This window comes from Etheostoma spectabile, chromosome 9, assembly GCF_008692095.1.
Source record: "Etheostoma spectabile isolate EspeVRDwgs_2016 chromosome 9, UIUC_Espe_1.0, whole genome shotgun sequence".
Lineage (NCBI taxonomy): Eukaryota > Metazoa > Chordata > Actinopteri > Perciformes > Percidae > Etheostoma > Etheostoma spectabile.
In genome coordinates, this window is record NC_045741.1 from 10627120 (window position 1) to 10650858 (window position 23739).

At 38.8% G+C, this 23739-nt stretch overlaps 2 protein-coding genes across 2 annotated transcripts in view; one reads left to right on the forward strand and one right to left on the reverse strand.

Moving 5' to 3' along the window:
- The window catches only part of stxbp3 (syntaxin binding protein 3), a 12056-nt gene extending 2136 nt beyond the window's left edge, over positions 1-9920 (reverse strand). The window contains exons 1-17 of the mRNA XM_032524994.1: positions 9820-9920; positions 8626-8675; positions 8354-8435; positions 8155-8231; positions 7932-8004; positions 7693-7793; positions 6750-6895; positions 6274-6361; positions 5812-5936; positions 5142-5240; positions 4991-5054; positions 4829-4894; positions 4492-4572; positions 3476-3611; positions 2650-2756; positions 2388-2486; positions 646-731 (exon numbers count right to left, since the gene is read on the reverse strand). Of these exons, the coding sequence (XP_032380885.1) occupies positions 646-731; positions 2388-2486; positions 2650-2756; positions 3476-3611; positions 4492-4572; positions 4829-4894; positions 4991-5054; positions 5142-5240; positions 5812-5936; positions 6274-6361; positions 6750-6895; positions 7693-7793; positions 7932-8004; positions 8155-8231; positions 8354-8435; positions 8626-8675; positions 9820-9865 (1526 nt within the window). The 5' untranslated portion in view covers positions 9866-9920. The remainder of the gene's footprint in view (positions 1-645; positions 732-2387; positions 2487-2649; positions 2757-3475; positions 3612-4491; positions 4573-4828; positions 4895-4990; positions 5055-5141; positions 5241-5811; positions 5937-6273; positions 6362-6749; positions 6896-7692; positions 7794-7931; positions 8005-8154; positions 8232-8353; positions 8436-8625; positions 8676-9819) is intronic.
- A 1582-nt stretch (positions 9921-11502) lies between these two features.
- Positions 11503-20286, forward strand: LOC116694997 (fibronectin type III domain-containing protein 7). The gene is made up of 14 exons (XM_032524993.1): positions 11503-11659; positions 11841-11853; positions 12018-12278; positions 12858-13118; positions 14166-14426; positions 15679-15942; positions 16270-16524; positions 16613-16870; positions 17143-17397; positions 17658-17912; positions 18443-18703; positions 19048-19077; positions 19221-19258; positions 19528-20286. Exons 1-13 carry the CDS (start codon positions 11606-11608, stop codon positions 19250-19252), a joined length of 2460 nt encoding a protein of 819 aa, XP_032380884.1. The 5' UTR covers positions 11503-11605; the 3' UTR covers positions 19253-19258; positions 19528-20286.
- The last annotated feature ends 3453 nt before the right edge of the window (positions 20287-23739 follow it).

Sequence of the window (23739 nt, forward strand, 5' to 3'; positions counted from 1 at the left end):
ATCGCCATTTCTAGCCACAGGGGGACCATAGGCAGACTGGGGGAACTCTCATTAATGTTAAAAAAAACTCATAAAGTAACATTTTCATCCCATGGGACTTTAAGTCTTCTGCAACACAGAATAATGTTCATTTTTTTTAAATTATGGTCTTGATGATTTTAAAATCGGCAATAAAAAAGGGAGTGTTTTAGGGCGTGGCTATGATATGATTGCCAGTGAATGTGTGTAACATAACGTAGAGCGTAAGCAGCTCCTCCCTCACTCCTCCCGGTCATCTGAAATAGTCACATCAGCAACCAGGATGGCTGCGCCCATAACGGCAACTTTGACAACTCATAGCAGATCTCCACAAACCAATAGGTGACGTCACACATGCTCTGTTCACTAATTTTACAGTCAATGGTAAAAACAAATAAGGACCTTTTGTGTGTAAAACATGTCCCTTTTGAGTGACAGTATAAAAATATGTAGATATATTTCTAAGAAGTGTTCTAACACATGTAAACAAGGCATGAGCATTGGACATTAGGTTAGCAATTGGGATGAACCCGTAAAGATCACAGCATTTTTAAAAGAATTCATAATTATCCCCAGAAAATAAGTGACCCAGGTCTAGTGTGATAAAAAAGAAACCAACTACTGTACCTGACAGCCCCGGAGCCATTCCAGGCAGCAGGACACTCAGACTGGTGTGGCCACTCTGTGGTGTCCAGTTTGTTCTCCACGGCATCCTGAAAGTTACAGATTTGTAATACATCTGTCATTTGTAAAAGTTAAGTCCCATAGAGACCAAAAACCTTTTTGGGCAAGCCAATACACACATTTGACTATAACTTTAATGAAAGTAAACATAAGCGGTCTACTACTTTGAAGTAGAAGACCCCTCTGTGACCGAGAACCAACAGCAGGTGTAATCTTTGGACTGGCATGACCATTTCTCATGCCCAGTACAAGATGCATCAGGGGATTTAAAAATACAGCCTAAAACAATCTGCTGTCAAACACTTTTCAGTCTCAGAGACTTTCAATTTTAGCTAAACTGAAGTCTAAACAGATACTGCATTTCGACTTCTGGCACTTACAGCATGTCACTGAAAACTACACAGATTTATTTGGGTCGGTTTCCTGCTGCAAAAGGAAACTGTTCACCACAATTTACAGGAAACCAGGTGCTTGGGTGTTGACTGCTCAGAAATGGCTTTTTCAGGTAATAACAGAAAAGGGAAGTCAAAATGAGGAGAAGACACAAAGAATGTTTCATGTTATATATCAGCCAGATGTCCTGCTTTTTGGAATATTACAATAAACTTACAGTACATGCAAATCCTATCTGTAATGATGTGCAACAATGAGCCTTCTCAACTGGTAAACCGCAGACTTAATGTTTTGCTTCTAAGACAATCTCAACTTTCTTTGGGACCAGTTTCCTTAATGGACATCACTTGACATACTAACATGTGGAATTTCAGTTCTGTGCAATTACAGAACTGAAATTAAGTAATTAGGTTTTGGAATAAATCTTATAAAAATTTTATACCAAAGGGCATAGGAGAAGCGCTGCCTCTCAGTTCCCCATCTATTTTAGAGAATTAGACTCAACAGCAGATTATTAAATGTAACAGTCTCAGAGCCGTTATATTAATAACAGCTTACAATCTCAAAACAAGTGGGCACAAGCAAACTTCATCCAAGACAGTGTGAAAGGTAGGTTGAGAGTAATGTGTGTGTAGCATGTCTCTTTTTACAGTGACATCTTACCTGTTTTAACACAAACATGTCACCTCACTACAATAACCTCTTCTATGGAAGGCGTTTGCATACATACTGTAAACACATTTGAGGATCAGACAGCAGGATGTGGCTGAAACAAAAGGAACATCCTCAGGGATCATCACATAAGTGGTGCATTATTGTCCCTTGTGGATGCTAAGATAATGTCTTTTACAAATGGATAAGGAAGTACAGAAGAAACATACTGTACATGTAACACTACCTAACCTCTTTTTGTGGTTTCATAGTTCTGTTCATTATTTTTCAGTGACCTAGATCGGGCTACATGTTGAGATTTGTAAGAGATAACTCAGGTTGATGCCGGAACTTCTTTTTCCTTCCTATCCAACATCCTATCTTTACCAACTTTAAATCACTGCTTCCTAGTTGAATCCAAATCCTTTTCTCTGGAGTTATGCTACTTCATTCATTATTGCATCCATAATTGCTAAGCCTCCTCTTTAGCAAAGCAAATTTAATCAGAGAGTTTTCAAAGAGCTGTATATAAATTGTATAAAATAAAAAAGGTGTAAATGCAATGTGATCATGCAAAAATGATACTAATGCTAATACTTTGTACAATACAACATACAATATGGTAATCTGCTCTCACTGACCTCCATCACATCTTTTATAACAGGAGTCCATCTGGAAAGGTTGTAAGTCTGATCCTGGGAACGATCCCGTCTAGTTGGTTTGCGAGAGAAGAAACTGGGCTAGAAAACAAAAGTACAAGAAACAGTAAGCAGGGTTCAGCTGAGACTAAATTGAATAAATGAACAATGATTTTTATTTTATTTTTTTAAGAAAAGAAAAAAGAAACCCATTTTTCCTCATTAGTACTTTAACCCATGGTTATGCTTCCTCTTCTGCACATACCGATGTGATGATAGGGACCCCCAGCTCTTTCCAGTTCAGGATAAATTCGCGTTCGTCCTCGATCTTAACATGCTGGATGAGTTTGCTTAAGTTCTCGTCAGTTGTTCCTGTTCTCACACACACACACACACACACACACACACACACACACAAAAAATTGTGTGTCACCGATATTTTCCTTTGTGCGCTTCTGCGCTGCAGGCCATACAAATTATCACAGCCATTAAGTCTATGCTTGATATTCCACCAGATTGTTTTTCATTAACATGAGAGAAAAGAGAAGGTGCGGAGTTTAATTCCAGGAGTGCTTGCTCTGTAAAGTATATGTAGAGACAGCAACACTTTACTTGTTTTCTAAATAAGAGCGACATGACACTGCCATGACACAGTCATGACACATGAACCCTAACCTTAACCACAACTTTTTATGACAAAACCAAATGACACCGACTAAAAAAATCATTATGTCATAAACGTGACATGTTTATAATGTTTTATGACACGTTCATGACAGTGTTATGTCACTGTTATTTAGAAAACCTTAAGTGTAACCGTACAGACAATTTAATCTGCAAGTCGGGCAGGAAAGACGCTCCGCTGCTTCTGAGATGCTCCCAGTCTGGAATGACGCATGGCAGAAGACGGAACAAAACCAGAAGCAGCACAGCCAGTGGAAAACGGCCTGTAGTTTATTATGGCTGCATCCTCTTAGTCAAATACTTAGCAATGAAGGTCTTGATCAACAAGGACGTCCATTTTAGTTCCATTTTATGGTCTTGGAAAATGATATCCACATTCCTGTGGCATAATTGCAAGTTTGCTGTACCGTTGAGGCTGAAGATGTAGAGCAGCACAGCTCTGATCTTGTCGTGGGTGCTGTATGGGTTGAGCAGCACAGGCAGAAGGGTCCTCATGGGATCTTTCACCTTCACGCCCTCCACGTCTAATCCCACTGCAAGATCCTACACAGAAACAAACCTTATTTTACAGTGCTGCTCATAAGTTTAGGTTTTTTTTTTTTATCATCTTTTGGAATCTGATCTTAATGCCTTTGTTAAAAAAAAGGACACAAATTTTCTTTGTGAATGGATAATGTATTGTAAATAAATAATTGGCATGGGGTACTTTCCATAAAGTCATCTCTCAGTCCAAATCAAACCAGCTATTGTTTTAACTCAAATAAAGCAATGCCAATCTCTATGTATGGTCAAGGGTTTGTGAGGATGTGGGAGTATTTTAATTCCAAAGGCCAAGGGAACTTTATCAGGATGCATATTATCCTGGATCCATGAAATAACTGGCCTTTAAAAATAAAACCCTGCCTGCCTCTAAGGGAATTTAACATAGGGGTGTATTTTAAGAAAGAACATTTATTTATTTACAATACATTATTCATTCACAAAGAAAATTGCCATCCTTAAAGGTTGGAGTTTTCCTAATGTTTTATTCCTCTTTTTAGTCAACTTTAGCATGGATTCCTAAACTTACGGGCAGCACTGTATATTTTGTTTAGGCAGGTAATATTGTGAATGTTTGCATGTTTTTATTTATTCACAAAAGCTCCACATATTTCACATTTGGATGCTGACTAGTATAACTAACACACTTCACATGTCTCTCTTAAGGAGGTGGCAAGAGGTCAAACTGGGTAAATAACTACAGAAAAGTACTCAAGTCTCTTGCTCAAAAGGAAAATGTTTGTTCTCATGAGGTTTTCTACCTGGCAAAAGTTAGACCTACTCTGTAAACCACCGCACCCACTGACTTGTTCAATCAAGGTTAAGTGGTAAAAAAATACTCGCCACTTGTTTCACCAAAACAGATGATGGAGCACACACAGACCTGTTCAGCTTTGCAGAGTTTCTCCACGTTGTTTGCGAAATGGTGCATGCAGTCCTCGGCCAACTGCAGATGAATAGTTTTCTAGAATTCAGACAGGGAGAAAAGTTGAAAAAATATGAACAGAACTATGTACAAGCATAGTTACTGGAGTGAAAGACAAATATATTTATCACAGAGTCCAGAAACTGTGACTTTCTGTTGTGTTTTGCTTCTGAACATGGTGACGTCAACCCCACATAATAGCAGGCTCCCAACCCAACCACGACATAATGATCATTTTACTCTAGAATTAGAGATACCACCCCAAAGCAACTGAATTAATATTGGTGCCCCATACCTCAGTGACTTGTTTACGGAATGCGGGCATCTTCTTCATCATCTGGGCCAAATTGCTAATAGTGATCTGAAAAAAAAAGAATTATTTGCACAATACATTTTAAGTATGAAATACAGCTCAAGAGATCGGGCACGCAGATCAGAAGAAACCACAGCACTGTACCTTCCCATCTGGCTTCCCTTCTTTCTTGCTAGCAGATATTTCCTTTACCAACTTGCGGATTTGTCTATTATGAGAAGATAAAAAGGGGTTAGTGTTGGGATGCCGACGACAGCAACGGGACACCTCCATCGTTCAGAACTTGCTCACTTACTCTGAGACGTCAGCAATGTGCTTGTGCCTCAGCTTCACCCAGAGCATGTCGTCCTCATTCAGCAAGGCCTGCTTCTCTGAGCCATCTTTAGCCTTGTACCTGGCAACCATAACAACCAGATAATTGTTAGTAGGGCTGCACAATATAGTTTGTTTTGTTTTGTTTTTTGAAATCGTCATTGCGATATCAATGGTGCAATGTACACATCGCAAAAGGCTGCAACATATTGCGAAAGGCACAAAGATTTGAGAATTGAAAGAAAATATCAGTGGAAAATGGCACTCTAAAAAGTAACTTGTTCTCTTATTAGTGGTGCATTTTATATTCAATTCAAACTTCAATAAAAGAATGTTGGAAATGATTTACTTTTATTTGTTTAAAATTCAACAAGCAACTTGCTGTGTTTTAGCAGAATAATGAAAGCAGCAGAAATGCAGATCTGAGAACATTTTAATATCCGTTTATTTATCGCAAGTAATATCGTTATATTCAACCACATTATTGCATATCTCATATTTTCCTCATATCGTGCAGCCCTTGTTGTTAGCTAGGAATGTATTGTCTAAATTTAAGAACACTGTGTCCGCCATATGAGCATGGGGATATGGAGCAGTGAGCATATTGTGTATGTGTGACTATGGTGAGATTCAGTAGGAAAAGCTTGTATTACTTGTAGGTGTCGTTCTGGATATCAATGAGGTCGTAAGCCATGGCCTGGTAGGTCAGCTCATGCAGGATGGGGCTGACGGGGTCAATACCTCTCTCCACAATCAGCAGCTGGGCCTGGGTCTTTTCCTTGTGATGGGGGAGGGGGGGCAGCGGGGGGGAGGCAAACAGATAAAGTGTAAATATTACACCACATTTTCTATAGAAAACTAAACCCAGTGGTTATTGTCTGACAGTGACATTTGGCCTTTTTCCTTCCTTTATGCGATACTGCTGAGCTGCTACCGAGCCGCTTTTCCATTTTCCAATTTCTGGTGAAGAGCAACTACATACTCTGCTTAAGGCAAAGGAGGGAATCTTTTCTGCTTTTACTGGAAAATAATACAGTCATTTCAGGGTCACATTTACTCCCTGGGCTAAGATCTTGTGTTTTCTGTCAACATTCTTTCTGCAGCAGGTGTCTCACCTTTTTCTTGCCGCTGTCATCCAGCTCATAGTGTTTGGCCAGTTTGTTGTCCACCATCTCGGCAAGGATCTTGGCATTCACCATGTTGCTGTTATGACATAAAAAGTTTTCAATGAGTTATTACAGTTATGATAATACACAGCAAGGCTGCACAGCTTTTGTTTCATATGGTCTGACTGTGGCTTGTGTACGGGTAGATTTTGTATGTATATTGTGGGGAAAATAAACTCGTACTTCATGTAAGATAATGAAAGCCACACATTGATGTCATTTGGATTCACATTCAATTTTAAGACGTTTTAAGGTCCAGCAAGGTGAAGTGACGCTTGCTACTGCATTTAAGCTTCATTTCTTTTATGCCACTGTAAGGTTACATATTCTATGGTCTCGATTCCAGCTTTTCTGATAAAAAGTCTCATCATACTTGGGGGCTGAGGTGTGTTGTAAGCTGAGAAACCAAGTCTTCTCTGGCTTACTTCTTGTATCTGACCCCGGGGTACTCGTCTAACGTGGCACAAAGCGTGACAAGCTGGTCTGCGAGTGTCTCCAGTGTCTTTGTTTTGTCCTGACTTTTGGGACTGTAGATTCTTTGGAAAGCCCCCGGATTATCACATGTGAACACCTGAAAAGCATTCAACACACCAGAGTCTAAAAGAATTTCTCTCTATAAACTATGCACGTAGTAATAAAATAAAGCAACCTATGGATCTTTTCTTCTTCAAGAACTTAACACCTGATATTCAACAGAAACCAATAACTCTGATTTACTTTGAGAAAATGTCTAAACAAGTGGGAACCTAAAGGCCTTCTCCCCCCCCTTTTTTTCAAAATACAGAGAACAACCAGTTACAGTTCCCAAGCCACTGGTGTAATACAAAGTTTGTCAAATCATTATATCATAGCTTAAAGCAGACAACGCCCATTGGAGTCCCTCAAAATTAGGGCTGGGCGATATGGAGAAAATCATATATCACAATATATTTGACCAAAAACCTTGATATAAATACCATAACGAAATTGTAGTCTTGACAACGGATGCTTTCACAAAATGTTTACACAATGAGATTTTTGATAAATAATCATCAGTAATATGGATATAATGACTAAGTGGGTAAAGGCAAATAATAGAACAGTTGACTAAATGACATCACTTTACTGTAATGCAGCCTTTAAAACAAGAAAAAGACACAACTTAAGCCATATTACAATATCCAAAATCTAAGACACCATCTAGTCTCATTTAACAATATCAATATATTGCCTAGGTCTACTTAAAATACTGCAAATCTCTTTCACCCAGTGGTAAGACACTGAACACCACGTTAGTTTTCCGTCAGTTAACAAATAACAGTCCGATTAAAACAGAGGAAATAGAGATTTACAGAAGAACATAAAAGAACAAACTCCTTAAAGACTCACTTGTGCCTCTAGTGGCATGAAGGACATGTTTATTTCCTTACAGACTCGTATGTACTTTGCACAGTACAGCTTCATGTTGTTGAACAGGTCATCGGGACAGTCTGTGGGACCAAAAAAGCTTTTAGTTTGTATCTAACCTGTTTATCAACACAAATAAAGAAATCATCGAAACAACATTTTGATCATGTTGGATAAATTTCTTTTTGACATTTATTTTCCTATTGTAGTATCTTACTTACAGTCCGTGAAATAAACATATGCTGCTTTATATTTTGGTTTGGTCTTGAAGTCAGCAATGAAGGCATCAACACACTATGAAAAAAAAAATGAAAAAATTAGATTTGAGATATCACGACAGAAATTGGCAGAAAAAAAAGACATCACCAGAATGAAAATTAATTTTGGAGCAATTAGAAACTTCAATCCAACCAGCGATATCATGACAGGAATATAAAGGCAAACCTCAGCGGTTGGTGACATGAAGTAGATGGCCTTCATTTCTGGAACAGGCTCTCTGCTTTTGAACAGGTCCTCCACGACTAAAGAAACAACACATTTATTTTAACAGAGTAACTACAGAAATCCACATACAGAGTGCAGTTAGTTTGGTTTATTACCGGTATTATATGACAAGGACTGTTTTACTGTTATGGGAACCTACTTGTTATTTTCTCTGACATCAGATCGGACATTTTGCAGCATGATGAGAGGAGCTTGGTGGTGAAGGGGTCCAGAATCAATACCTGTAAAAAAAGATAAATAGGTATTGGTCAGTTAAACGATGTATCACACTGTAATATGTTGCCAGAAATTGCAATTCTATTCCAGTCACAGTGCACAAGTGGACTCTATCAAATAAAAGTTGGATCTGTGATGTTGAGGTATTGCAATTACAATCTTAGACTGTATTGAGTACAAGGAGGATTGTCCTACCTTCCATACTTCAGAGTTCTTGCAGTCTGTAATAATTGTATCTTTTATTCCTGTAAGAGACACAGAACATGACTTGGGAATAACAACATGACTGAAATCAGAAAAAGAAAACTTACCATTTATGACAACCCTACCTAAGCTGTAGCTTGGTTCTAGTGCGGAAACACTAAAGAAATGTAATGAAGTGATTAAAATGTAATTTTACGCTCTTCAAATTTGTGATTTGTCATCATTTTTGGTATTTTACCAACTCCTAAATAACCACTGGAAACATTATGAATCATCAGGTCACAGCAGTTTTCCTGAATGTTCCTAAATAAGCTATTCTATTATACTTGCATTACATGACCAACCATGTTAGAGATGTACTGTACGTGTGGATAGTTTGACAAAACAAGTCATTGTGATTACACTCTTTGGTTTATGAAATAAAAGAAAGTGTGTTAAAACTCGAGACAGTTTAAGTGTCTGAAGTACACAACCAATTAGCTACAGTAGGCTAAAACTACTGCAGTAATACAACTACCCCGCAATACATCGTAACGTCTTCATCTTAACATTTTAGACGTTAATCCAACTTCATGGAGACTTTTTCTGAGACTGTGATGCATATTATAACCTTTACTATATCAGCTAAGTAAGTTCTGTTTACATTAGACTGGATCCGTTTTAGCTATCGGCTACATGTAACTAGCGTTACCAAATAAAATCCGACAAATGAGTGTAAAGTTATAATTTCCCTTATTTTAACCTCAACCCAAGCTCTTAACCCCAAACAGCCATCTCTGCGACATCTTTAACTAGCAGCTGATGACACACCCGCCTGCAGATATGAGGCATAACATTAGATATATGGATATGAGGTGGGGCTCAGAGACAGAATTTGACCTCATTCCGACTACTCTCTTCAAAAGTGGGATAACAACACTCCCTGTCAGTAAAGTTATGATAAACAAGGGTGCCAAGTGGAAACACAAGTGCCGTCTGCGATGACCCTATCGAGTCTCTGTTTAACGTTATATGTTGAGAGAGTCTTCACCCAATTCGGTTTAGTAAACTTCCGTTACGATGAACAGAAGAATGAAAATGTCCCTCCAAGATGCAAAGTCCCAAACGGTAAATAAAACAGCACGTACTCTGTAGAACTTTAAGTTTCACATGTACAATAAACCTTCCCCGTTTGGGTGAACTTACTTTTCCAAACTATTCTTTTCAGCCCGTGATCACTGCCCGTCGCCATCTTGTTTTTTTTTTGCGCCTCTTCCTCTTCCTGTCCCACCGAAGTAAAGTTGGTTTTATATTGGACGTTGGATATTCGACATATTCGACGCAGCTTGACGTTTTGACCTAACTCAGCTAAAATCCCCAACACATAACCCAAAGCTTCTTCTTTTTTTTTCAAAAAACACACCCTTTGATTTTATAATTATTTTAAAATGTTAAAAAATGCTATAAATCTATTATGCAGCTTGACTTAATGTATACTTTATATGTATTCTTTTTATTTTAATGGATACTTTTCTTTTTGACCAAACTCAAAAACTCAGCAGACGCTGTCAGCAACAGTGTGAAAGAAGGTTACCGCTTACACTGATGTTGAAATATATACTTATATATATATAAGCTGGCAGGACGGTCTGAAAGGTTTTGCGTGGTTTCGCTGTAGGTTTTGTTGGTAAAATGTGAGATGTTCAATCAAAGCATATCTTCATATCAGAAATCTGAATTTTAGCGACGCATGTGCGACGTCAAACCAATCTCACTCCCGCTTGGTCGGCGGCTCTCAGAGTCACATACTGATACAAAGTCTGGCTCGTGGGACTGCTGCGATTGGTTGAAGTCCCGGGAAATTCTGGTTATTGGTCAAAAGTAAAAAATAATTATAAAATCAAGGTTTTTTTTTTTTTTTTTTAAATGTGTAGGGGTGTTATGTGTAGGGGAATTAGCTGAATTCCACAGAAGTGTTTTGAGATCAGTAGGTCAAAAAGATGTTTTGAATGTGTCTAAAATCCAACGTCCAATATAAAACCAACTTTACCACGGTAACCAACTTTACCCAGTCATGGAGCGCTGTAGTTCTCTTAATATACAGTACGTCAATAGTGTAGTTTTTAATAGGCTACTATAGGCCAAACCGTGGCTGTATTATGTAATTTGAACATTTCTGCTTTAGATATACTGTACAGTATAATTTAAATTGGCAATCGTTATATATTTGAATCTATGTCTAAAGCCATCCCCAACTAAAGGAATCTTAACACACCCTATCACCGCTTGTCTCCCACAACTTTTTGTTGAAGGATGTGACTTTAATGAAATCAAAATTCAAAACAAAACAATTAAACTTACGTTTACTTAGCCTACATCTCCATACCTTGTATCTTTCAGAAACTCAATTTCCCAAATCTATTTAAAAATAACTATTCACCTATCTTATTAATAATTATAACTCCCTTAAGCAAAATAAATCCATCCAATGATTTGGAATTGAAACTAATACGTGTGGATTTTGTGATGATACTGAAATGACTGGTCATTTATTTTTCCATTGTATTCTGAAGCCTTAAGACTGGATACATGAGGGGCTTTGTCCTGGGTTCTTCGACCTAAAAACTTTATGTCACACCTCAATGAAGAAAGAGAGGGATTTGAGGCCTTAAGGTAGGGGAATCCAATTCCTTTGTCAGACCCCTATTATGCCACATTTTGTGGTATCTTACATCCTTGAATATAGACTATCATGCCTATAGCTACTGAGGTGTTTCCTTCTCACGCTAACCAACCTGCACCTGCCCTAAGGTGCATCTCTCTGCTTCGCTATGACTGGACATTTCCCTCCAGTGGGAGGGACCAGTTGCAGGTATTCCAACCAGCATAGACACCAGCTCAGAAAAGGTCAGTTTAGAGTAAAGCACTTTCACAAAATAAGTTCTAACAGAAGCTGCAGAGCGTGAGAAAAAGTGAAAGACAGAAGTGAAAAATGGGGCCTATGAAGTGGCTGGTGACTTTTGTCTTGCTGGGCATATGCTCACAGGTACAGTAATGGAATAACATTTGTTATAATAGATAGCTAATTTCAAATTCATGCACAAAAATCTTGTATTGAAAAGAGAGGAGCACATGCAATGGAACCTTAAATGAATAGTTAATTACTTGGTAGTAACTCAAATTTATTTAAACAATTGTTTATAATGTTTTCTCATCTAAATTTGCAGGCTGCTGCCCAAGGTACTGTATGTTCTCTTTTACCATAAATCCACTCTAGATGTTTATATCATTGAATTAAAGTGCACAAAATCTTGATATCATACGTGTATGTGTAAAAGACTTTGTCTGTCAAGATGCTGAACAGGTGTTGTAATGATCACCATTTCTTTCATCTCTCTCATCAGCTATCCAAGTATCCGTGTTCTCAGTAACATCCAAGACTGCCATTCTCAGATGGACCAGGTACTCTGGAGCCAGCTCATACAAGATCACTGTTGCCCCCCAAAACTCACCAAGCAACCCCATTGCTTTTGCCACGTTTGGTCCGAACACAGTGCTGGGATCTGTCAACTCTCTGACCCCGAACATCCTGTATACATTCACAATTGAAGCCCTGGATAGTTCCCAAGTAAGACTGAGCTCTGCAGCTGTTGATTCATTCACAGGTGAGCTACACTTGTGTCCATACCAGTAATGTTTAAGCATTTAAAAACACAAATTCTATTTTGTGCTAACCCTGTTGTTTAATTTTCCATTTTAAAATCAAGCTGTTGTACTAAATGTTATAGTGTTACATGTGTTTGGCTTTGTCTAAGTTTCATGTTGCAATATTTAGGCACACTAATTCACAGTCAGCAGAGAAAACTGAAAAAAAATAGCGGATCCAGAACGATCACTAACAATGTCAATTTAAACACCTAAAATAACTTTGTTGATGGGCAGATGACAATGACCACATAAGACCTACTCAGTTGATATTAAAATACATTAAGAGGATTTCATTTATTCTTATTTCAGTTTCTGGCTTTCTCAAACGTACCCAGGGAGATGAGACAAATTAAAATGTTGTTTCCCAGTCCCTGAAATGTTTAGGTCATAAGGTAGATTCCACAGCCAACTACTGCTGAGAAGGTGGAACCCATCCCTCGCATTGCATTACCAACATCTTCCTATTTAAAGTTAATTTGACAGTATTGTCCTCTTCTTGGAGGCCGTCTATGATCTGAACTGATTGTATATTTTAGCCCCTGAGATAATGGAGCCCATCCAGACAGTGAAGCCAAAGGATAGCACCACCTTGATGGTGGGCTTCAGCTTGAAGACCGGGGCAACTCATTACATCATACGGATCCAGAATGATGATGGCTTTTTCAGAGAAGACAAAGTGTCCTCCTCCCCCGCTGAGATTGAGTCCCTCTCGCCATACACTGAGTACACGCTCAGCATCATGTCTGCAAACAGTGGAGGCCGGAGTCAGCCGTCTCTTCCTGTGACTGCAAAGACAGGTACTTTTGTTTTGTCATGTAATCTTTATGTGTGCAGAATGTTAGATTTCCACTTCCACAGCTGGGAGTCAAAACCTCATAATCATATTCAGTACGAAAAACAAAACACCCAAGTGGTGGTTAGGGTTAGAAATTATTCCTACATTTATTGTGTACTGTTCTCATCAGTCCACATGTCCTGCAGAAGTCACTTGATCTGCCTCATTGTCCCATAGCAGAGCCATTCTATACAGGACCGTGAGTGAATGTATACACACGTAATTGGTAGTGTTTATGCAAATCCAAGTTCATACCTCATAAATGCATCAGCGCCCCTCAAGGCCTCTCCTCTATCGGGGTTAACTATGCCTGACCGTTCTACGTCAAGCACAATGGGTTGACCTTATCCTGAGAACATAGCTGTCACCTCCCCCACCCTCATCCTGGGAGGAAAAGCTGATCCACACGAGTGAAAACAACATGCTAAAAGCAGTTTCACCATTTTTGTTCTCTGTTTGCCATTATCACTCTCTGATTTCATTTCACAAATGTGTGCTACCTAATATGTTAGATTTAAATCAACTATGCTATACATACATTTATTCAAAGATTCTTACTTGTTCAAATTCTAAAGACATGCTTTTCAGTTACATGTTGGAATCAAAAAACATTATTTCACACATCTGAGGTGAATTGTTCACCTATAGTCAGAAAAAAAGAAGGCATCTAAAGAGAAATTTGGGATTAGTATGTATGCAATTAGGCTGTCGATCAACTTGTGACAATATTGGTGAGTACTTAAAATATCTTGAGACCTGAGACTTAATTTACAAAAATTAGGACTTAAGATTTGACTTGGACTTAACATCTGTAAAAATTGACTCACTTGAAATTTGTCTCACTAAAGACTTAGAGCCCCCCGAAACATGGCTTCAAATCTTAAAATAATAATGACTACATAGGAAACAATCAAAGTAAAAATGCATCTTTAAGTATTAATGGTACAGCCTCCATTCCCCAAAACGTTCCATACATGTAAAACTTGTCAACCTTTCTTGTCCTCCACAGTTTTGCCTCCTCCTCAGATCTCCACCTCCTCTCCCAACAATGACAGCATCATTGTGTCCTGGGCCCCTGTTGCTCACGCTGTCCAGTACAGCCTTTCTATATATGCCTTTGGCTCAGACACCAACATAAAGCACAACACCTCCAACACCAATTTGACCATCTCTGGCCTGGCTGCTGGCGCACTCTACGGCATCAAGGGTTTCGCCTGGGACCTCGAGGGCCGAGAGGGAGAGGGGAGTCTGTACATCAACCAAACAACAAGTAATGAGGCTTCTCTCTGTGTTTTTATACTCTGTGAACGGCTGTGTACATGCAATAACCTACAACAGGAGAGAGACACATGCAAGCTCCTATAACTACACTGTATTCTCCATGAGCCTTTCTAATACTACAGGGGTTCTTCGGCCACTGTAAGGTTTAGTTGCAGCACCCAAGCTATTTTGGGCCTCACCGAATTAGAATGAATGTAACTAATAAGACTTTTCTCAGATCTTATGACTGTAGTTGGATTTCTTTAGCAAGATTAGTCTCTAAGCTTTTTGAGTGTTCTAGTTTTTACAAATTTTTGGACACATACAGTATATGGTGATAATATTGGTCCAAAATGATGTGGAAAAGAGATGCTAAATGACCGCAGAGGCCAAAAACAACTCCAAAGAAAAGAAAACTGATCAAAAAGAAACACAACACACAGCAGAGAACTGCAATGTGTGTGATACATATTTTATCAAGGTTATGCTATCCTTTGCTTTACCTGTACCTGTACAGGTAGACGAACACACATTCCCACCTCCAACTCGTACCCTGTCCTTGATAGAGAACATCCGAAACATTTTCTGCCATTTAACCTGCGAATAGTCCCAAATCTAGTTGTCGTAAATAGAAAGAGACCTCAACCACGACCTCCAGTCAGTACATATTTTGATAAAAATGATGATGTCATTATAGCCACCAATATAAAGTGAAATCATATATTTGCAAAGGAACATTAATTTATTCATTTATTTTCCCCATTTTATCATGGGAATAGAAGGGGAAAGTTCCTAACTTTGGCGACCTCTTGTAGTAGTACCAAAATATACAAATCCAGACATTAAAGGGATAGTTTGGATATTTTGAAGCGGGGTTGTGTGAGGTACTTCAGATAGTCAGTGTATTACTGACAATGGATGGCAGTCGCCCCCCCCCCCAGTTTGGAGCAGTCCCAACACGGAAGCTAAGCAATGTAACGCTGTGGACGGGGGCCGACGCAACATATTTTAGTCACTTAAAAAAATCCATTAAGGTTTAAATGTAGCTATAATGAGAATATTTTCACCTCGTTACCTTTCAGCCTTTCACAGCATCGGTTAGTTTGATGGTGTAATTGTGTGACTTTGGTTAAACTGAACTAAACCTTCATAACATCAATATCCCACAACAACAACAACACTAACAAACTAACCACTTATGTTTGATGCATCATTTTGATGCATGTTAACTTTAATCAACTTTTAATTTACTGTTTTAACAGGACCACCAGCGCCATCTATTGTCAATGTCTCTATTGTGACGAGTAATGGTGTGGCCGGACTCTCTGTCTCCTGGGAACTCAATCAGGATGTTTATGGATCCATTCAGTACCACGTCATGAGTGACCATGGCCACACCTGTAACTCCACATCCAGCTCTTGCACCCTGTCGGCTGTGGGCTGTGGAGAGGTCCACACTATCCAGGTCATTGCCCTGAACGAGGCCGGACCCAGCTTCCCATCCAGCCCTGTAGTATTCATCACCTGTAAGTATTTGATATTTTAGATACTGATATACACAGCATTAAGTGGAATCAAATAAAGTAGTTTCTACCAAGGTAACTATCTGGTTGCAATCGGCCATTATGGGCAATGAATGAGCAAGCCTTATTTATGGAAACAGTATAAAAAAGGATTAACTGTATTTATGCATCAATATGATAATACACATGTTTAGTGAGCAACATTCCCATCTAGCACCAGATATTTTACATCAGTGGTAGCCATGGACCTCAAATTAAAGCATTAGGCCGCTCTGAAAGCGCTGTCAGTAAATTAGTGTGACTAAACTCCCTGCTGTCCTGGACTGCCAGTCCCCTGCCCACCAGAGTCTTTGGCTCTCGTGGAGTCGACAGAAGGAAACTGCACGCTAACGTGGGGCACGGTCCCTCATGCCGACAGCTACGTGGCCTTCTTCAAGAGAGGTGACAGCACGGAGGAGACCTGCAACACCACTAGCAACAACTGCAAATACCACTGCCTGTGTGGCCACACATACCTGCTGTCTGTGTTTGCGTACAATGAGGCTGGCATCAGTCCTCAAGGACGGATTCTCAACCATACCACCTGTAAGTAGCAGATGAGACGGATGAGGATCCTGGGGATGACCATTATATGTCTATGTCTGTTTACTTGTGTATCACCTGTGTCTTTTAGTGCCCTGTTGTCCAGAGAATGTATCGGTCTCCGTGGTGAGCAGTGACACTCTGGAGATCATGTGGATGGCCTCGCGGGGGGCAGAGTTGTACGAGACTCGGGCTGCAGACATTTCAGAGGTCATCCTGTGTAACGACACAGCGCCCGTGTGCGCTCTCTCTGACCTCAGCTGCGACAGTCCCTACAGTGTGGTGGTGACACCCTGCAATGAAATCAGTGGATGCAACCGTGCATGCAAAGCTCACAACAAAGACACAGGTAGAACACTAATATTCATTGATACCTATATGTATCCAGCAAATATGCAGTTAAATGTTTCACTTAAGTTCTGTTGATCTTGTGCTGAACTTAAACTTTAGTTCCTAGATTTCACATGGAACAGCAGTAAAATAATTATCCTATTTGACTGAAACTCCACAAAAACTTCAATATAGAGAGTACAATATACTGTATGTGGGTTGTACCCTCAAAGGTACATACTTGGTAAATTCATTTAACCTTTGATTCCTTCTTTCCTTTGTCCCCATCAGCTCCTTGTATGCCGATGAATCTGTTGCTGGATCCGAAGAACTCCTCCTGCGTAAGTGTCAGCTGGAAGGCAAACAACAGAGCTGCTACTTACACTGTGAGCGCGTCGGGGGATGACGGCCAACACACCTGCACCACCAGCGGAAACAGCTGTGACATCACTGACCTTCCATGTGGCTCCACCTATGAAGTCAGCGTTATAGCAACCAGCGCAGCCGGCCAGAGTTTAACCAGCTACTCTGACTCTCTGGAAACAGGTTGGTGGTCAAAGGTTTGGATTGATCCATTTAATTCAAAAGTAAAGACAGGTATTGAAAAAACAATACAAACTCATGTTAGGGATGTGTTGGACCACCTAGATCCTCCAGAACAGCTTCAGTACTCCTTGGGATAGATTTTAGAAGTCTGTGCAATTTGAATGCAGATATTTTTGTGACATAAACACATACAGATGCAGATACTGATAGTAGCTCTGGGTTCCACCCCAACCATCCACATATATCGTCTTCTTTGACAGAACCCTGTTGCCCGATGAATCTAACAGTGGAACAGGTGACACAGGCGGTGAGCAACATCTTGTGGTCTCACGCCAAGGGGGCGCATTCATTCCTCACTTCCCTGACATCAACGCGTGGCCACGCCCGCTGCCACACCCAGGACTCCCACTGCCTCATGGGATGCATCACCTGTGGGACCAACTACACTGTCACCATGGAGGCGTTCAGCAAAAGCGGACGCATGTCCAACTGCACCTATAAGGGCTTCTCGTCCAGTGAGTCATGATGTTTTCTACCACCGAGAAGGAAAAAAAACTTTATCACACTTATTATCTAAACCTAAAAGAGTACTTACTGTAATGTGTTACTTGTCACACACAAAATAAACAATACTAGTCGTCATTTTGTCCACAGACATAATGTACTGGGGGAAAAAAATCAACACTACTAATACAACTACTGGTTTAAATAGAGTCAATTAAGGCTGCAATGTATACATGCTGTGTAACACACACACAGACAAAAAACTGTATTACTATTCACTTATATTGTTAATTTTAAAACGTGTATGTTAATCACTTATAAATTCAACATTTTAGTTGTAAAGTTAAAGGTTAAATAATACATCCATCAATCCAAATACTGCTAAGATTTATAGCTTAAAGACTCAGTATGTGTCATGTTATTGTTTCTTTTCCAGTTGTTTTTGAAATGGGCTCTATGGGTTTTATATATGTAATATCCACCAACATAACCTTTCTGATAATAGATCCATCACTTCATCTCTGTTCCCCCCTTTTCGTAGGTGCCTGCTGTCCATCAGGTGTCAGGCTCTACAGTTTAGCTGGGAACTCTCTGCGGGTGTACTGGCGCAGCGCTGGCAGCAGCCACAGCTACATCACAGAGATGGTGGGCGGCAGCAACAACTACACCTGCACTGCCCCCCCCGGAGCGAGCAGCTGTGATGTTGGCAACATCCAGTGTGGGGACGTCTATCATGTAGTGGTGGCTCCGCTCACGCCAGAGGGCAGCAAAGTCCTGTTCTGCCCCCAGAGACTGTACTCAGGTATGACTGTGGGATCTCCCAGTAATATTTAGCGGTGAGGAAATATTAGAATGTAGTTTTTAAATTTTTTTTTTTTTAGATTATTTTTTGGTGGCTTTTCCCTTCATTATAGTGACAGTGGATAGACATGAAAGGGGTGATCATCATGATGTTTTAGAATGAAAGTGTAAAGTAACACACAGTTGGTTGTACTTTTTCATTTGATATACTTCTGTAAAGGAATTTCATTAGCTTTATTTTGGATCAGATTATAACACAACAGTAGCAAAGTAAAGACAATTCAAACACTCCAAATATGGAACATTTTTACTAAAGTAGATTTTTTTTTGTCTCTCCTCTCTCAGTCACTTGCTCAGGGAGCAACGTTGGCACAGGTGAGTATCTGCATGAATATTAAGAATTTTAAGTCAAATTAACTGACACCACCCAAAAAATTACTGCTAAAAAAGTTTAGAAAAACATTTTGAATATATATACTTTTTTCTAATCACAGTCACTTTAACCTGTTCTTATGCAGTGATTTACAGAGGAAAGAGAAGTCTGGATTAACATACGGTAAGTTGAGTAAATATACAATAATTATAAGTAATTGGTTAATTCAAGTTAATTTACTCCCCTCTACTAAAGTCAAAATGATTACAGCATATCCATTACATAAGTTCAGGTATAATAATGTGCCCATCTGCTGGTCACAATGAAACATTGCATGCTTTTTATTGTTTTGCATCAAAATTCCAACACTGACTTAACACAATTTTAGCAAACATCCTAGAATAAATATTAAATTCCTGCAAACTGAATTTTACTGACTGTATTCTTACCAGATGCAACTAACTCCTTCACCTTCTTCATCCTCCTCTTCCTCCTGCTCTACTGGAATAAAGCCATCGCTACATAGAAGAAGAACTGTTAATCTGTGGCCATGATACATTGGTGATAACATGATGAATGTTAAGAAATGTTTGTGATATGATTAAGTGTTTTAAACTTGCTTTTTACAGAATGTTCATATATCACGGCCAAACTAAACCATCACTGTGCACTCAACAATCAAGCTCACAAAAAGAGTGCATTTTGTGTGTGCTGCTCAGAGTATACATCATGAGACAAAATCATTGTAAGGGTGTAATGTAAGAGTTTCTCATAATAGAACCTTTGATTTACAAACAACTATAACTACATTGAAATACTATTCCCGAAAAAAAATTGGGTAATTGCTAATTATTTTATCACTGAGCTATTGCGTTAAGAAACTAAATAAACTAACAAAAATCTAATTGACAAAAAAAATGAATAAGCAAATCAGTAACAGTGCTCCGCCACATATAACAATTTCACCCCTTTTGTTTTAAGAATTATGAATTAGAAAACGTACCAAATTTAAATAAAAAAGACTTGTAGGTGCAGCCCCAAGTACAAAGCCTCCTGATGAAAAGTGGCAGACACTGCTTCACACGGTAGCGTGTGATCTCTGCCGTGTGCTGTTGCTTGTTCTCAGGATGTATTTAACTGTATTGAACATGTGTCACTGTGGTTGTAAAAAACCTGATGCATATTTCATTTAATAAAGAACTTTCAGCATCCTCTTCTTTGTTTTGTGGTTATTTTTGCACATAAATGCAGTGCTTAACTAAATAAAAGGTTAAATTAAACTATGATTCCTATGCTAATTCACTGAAACATTGTTTATTGACTGTTAATGTGTCTGTTTGTGCTCTTCAAATTCTCACCTGTGTATTTTTTGCCATGAAAATTACACAGTACAAGAATAATATAAAAGGAATACCTAGTTTATGATAAGCTGTGACTTAGAAAGAAGTCCATTCCTTTCTTTCTTCCACATGTTTCACCTGCTATGAAGAACGACGCCTGGCTGGAAGACCTTTTGTGTTTGACTTGTAACTTTTAGACTTTCATAACTTGTATGTTTGCTCAGCCACCTTGGTGGAGAGGTGTGTGCTAGTTTCATTACTGTAACAAGTGAGATAAGCTTACCTCTCTGGAGGAAACAGCTACCAACAAATCAAATTTGGCTACATTACTTAAAAAACTCCTAATGACCATTCTAACAGCTCAGGATACAGTCCAGATTTGAAAAGAGCAGATGGATATACCGATATCCACCATCAACTGTAACTTGTGAACAAATAGGATTATATGAATCCATAATTTGATGTGAAGAACGTAAAATAGAAACGTAATGAAGATTGTAATCTTGAGGACATATTGTACTCTAGACTTGGTGGGTCAGGTGTTTAAACACTATGTTTCTGATTTCAGGGGAAAAGTGAATCCCATAGTTTATCAACTTTCCTGGAATGATGAATAACTTTTTGACCATGGCAGACATTACAAATGTGGCTTCAGTGATGACACCATTCCTGTTTACTTGGTGCTTATCCTTTAGCAACAGTTCCTTGTTGTTGGTTCTATTTATTAAGGCCAATTTCCACCTACAGTATTTGTCTTTTTTCAACTGCAGAAAGTGTTGGGACTTCCACAGATTTATGTGATCAACAGAACAAATGTGAATAATGGGATTACACCCATCTGGGGACAACTACCAGAACAAAGTTGTAGGTCATCAGCATATAGGTTGACAGTGCAACCACTAGTGAGCATATACACATAAATTATTAGACTGCTTAACTATAGTTAAGTTAATATACTGTAGATGTTGAATTGTGTCACTAAGAAAGGTGTGCAATAAATAACAGAGAAAGATCGAGTTTTAAAATTATGGAAAAGATAGTCTAACAAAGAAAGGATAACAGATGAATTTAATTTTGCACCCTCACCGTTGTCTTATTATGGAAAATTATTCCAATTTGGCTTATCTTTTTGGCAACAGCTGAAGTTATTTAACGTCCTCCTGAAATTATTCTTTGTATTTGTTGGCAATCAATCTGTTGTGTCATCATGATTGTCTATACAGTAATTCTACTATGTTGGTCAGTTCTGTACACATGACATCTGTGGCATGTGGGAGAGGGATCCCTCCTCAGTTGCTGTTTTTTTTTCTGTGATCAAGTATTTTCATTTTATTTAAACAATAAACGAACAACACACTGGAACACAGGAAAGCGTCCCAGGACCAAAAAAATTAAAGATTAAAATAAAAAACACAGAGAGGAAAGATGGAGACGGGAGAGACCTAACAAAAACACCACAGCAGGGACGGAGCTCGCAGCTCACCAGCGAGCTCAGTTGCTGTTCTTGAAGTTTCTTCCATTTTTCCCTGTTAAAAGTGTTTTTGGGGAGATTTTTCCCCTTATCTGAAGCGAGGGTCTAAGTTGTATGCAGTGCAGATTGTAAAGGCCCTTAAAGCAAATTTGTGATTTCTGATATTGAGCTATTTTACTTTATGCACATCCTCAATTGATAATATTTGAATCTGCACAAGGATTAAATGTTTTCGGGAATCAATTTGGACCTCCCAGTAACAACAAGGAAAGCGATATGCTCACTACATTCTCATGTGCTTGACAACACTGGCGCTCTCGCTTCTTTTTTTCTTTTTTTTCTTGAGTACAAAGGTTAACTACCACAGTGGGCCCCAGATCTAATTTCATCGTTGAAACATTAATTAAAGACCATTTTACAATGATCAAATTGCACTTCTGACCATGAAAATATGGCTGAATGTTTCAGTGCATTCTTCCTTTAAAACACACCCTGCCACCAGCTTCGCTGAGGGAACCAATCCAGAAACATGTGCTGCACCTGCAACACAAGTTTCAGTTGGCTTAAATGCCTCAAAACACAAAAGGGATGAGTCTGGTATTATCCCCAGTGTTGTGTAAACAGTATAGGTTATCAATTACCATTCAATAAACGCGAAACATGACTCAGCCATTAAGTTTTAATTTCCTTGAGACACATAGATCTGGATTTCTTTTAGCAGCTTATGTAACACCCTCATGTCGGAAAAAAAACTATCATGTGAGATAATTTAATTGGCCGACCTGATCCGGTCTCATACCATCATGGTAAACTGTGAATTATGTTTGCCATGATGTTAATATATTGAGTAATCAGATCAGATTCTAGTTTTCAGTCATAGTTGTGTGAAAATGTTAAAATATTACTTGTAAATATTAACTTTGATTCCAAACATTTTTATCTCAGTGGTAATAGACGGCGCTTTGATGTTAAAAGGAATGGATGATAATGGGTTTTGTCAGCTGGGATCTGCCATACTGAGCTAATTTATTAAATTTAGACACATGGTCTAAAGAATGAATTCTACTCAACTCAGTCAACCCTTCCCTCACCTACAGACTTTCGTACTTCAACATAAAAAGCACTCAGATATAAAGATCAATATTTCTATGAAGGCTGAACATTTAATTTAATAAATGCAATGCATTTGCATATGTATTGGCAAACAATCGTGAGTTTAATGTGCCAGAATGTTATCATGCTGTGTCTAACTGTCACACATATGCAACTAGTCTCTCCTGATATAATTGTAGCTCAGCGTAAATTCTTTCAGGAAGACCTAATTTAATCAATGCTCTACCTAATTCAAATCAGCTGTTGGAGGCGTTCACCTTCCTGCCAAACCATTCAGAATCATACACAAATTTCAAGGGCCAATCACAGAGTCACAACCCTGCTTTAAATCTGTTTCTCCCCATGCTATTCAGCTGTCGTTGCAGGCAAAGAGTACAACCCTCCACCTCCCCTTCTTTCTTCTTATTTCTATTAAGTTATGAAGAGTAGGTATACATTGTTAGAGGGCAAAACAGAAAAGAAAAACACAAAATTAAAGCAAACATAATTAACATTTGAGCTTACTATAAAATGTGTCAGTGCCAAAAAGGGTTAGTAAAGTGTGTGTATTAAAGTGCTCTCGCAAAGTGCATAGAGTCTCTTAAAGTGCAAAACATCACAAGCTCAGAATATCCAGGAAGAGAGCTGTTTTATGTCCAGTGATCTTCTTCTTCATAGTTCATTGCTGTTTGTAACAGTCTGTGAAGCCATACAGCATCTGGTCTTCCATAATTTGAAGCACACAATACATAACCCTAACC

Bases quoted from the DNA above. Each gene is read 5' to 3' on its own strand.
- LOC116694997 (XM_032524993.1), top strand. From the start codon at position 11,606: ATGGGGCCTATGAAGTGGCTGGTGACTTTTGTCTTGCTGGGCATATGC. The intron at 12,279-12,857 runs GTGAGCTACACT...TGTATATTTTAG, and splicing joins AGCTGTTGATTCATTCACAG to CCCCTGAGATAATGGAGCCC. The intron at 14,427-15,678 runs GTAATGAGGCTT...CTGTTTTAACAG, and splicing joins GTACATCAACCAAACAACAA to GACCACCAGCGCCATCTATT.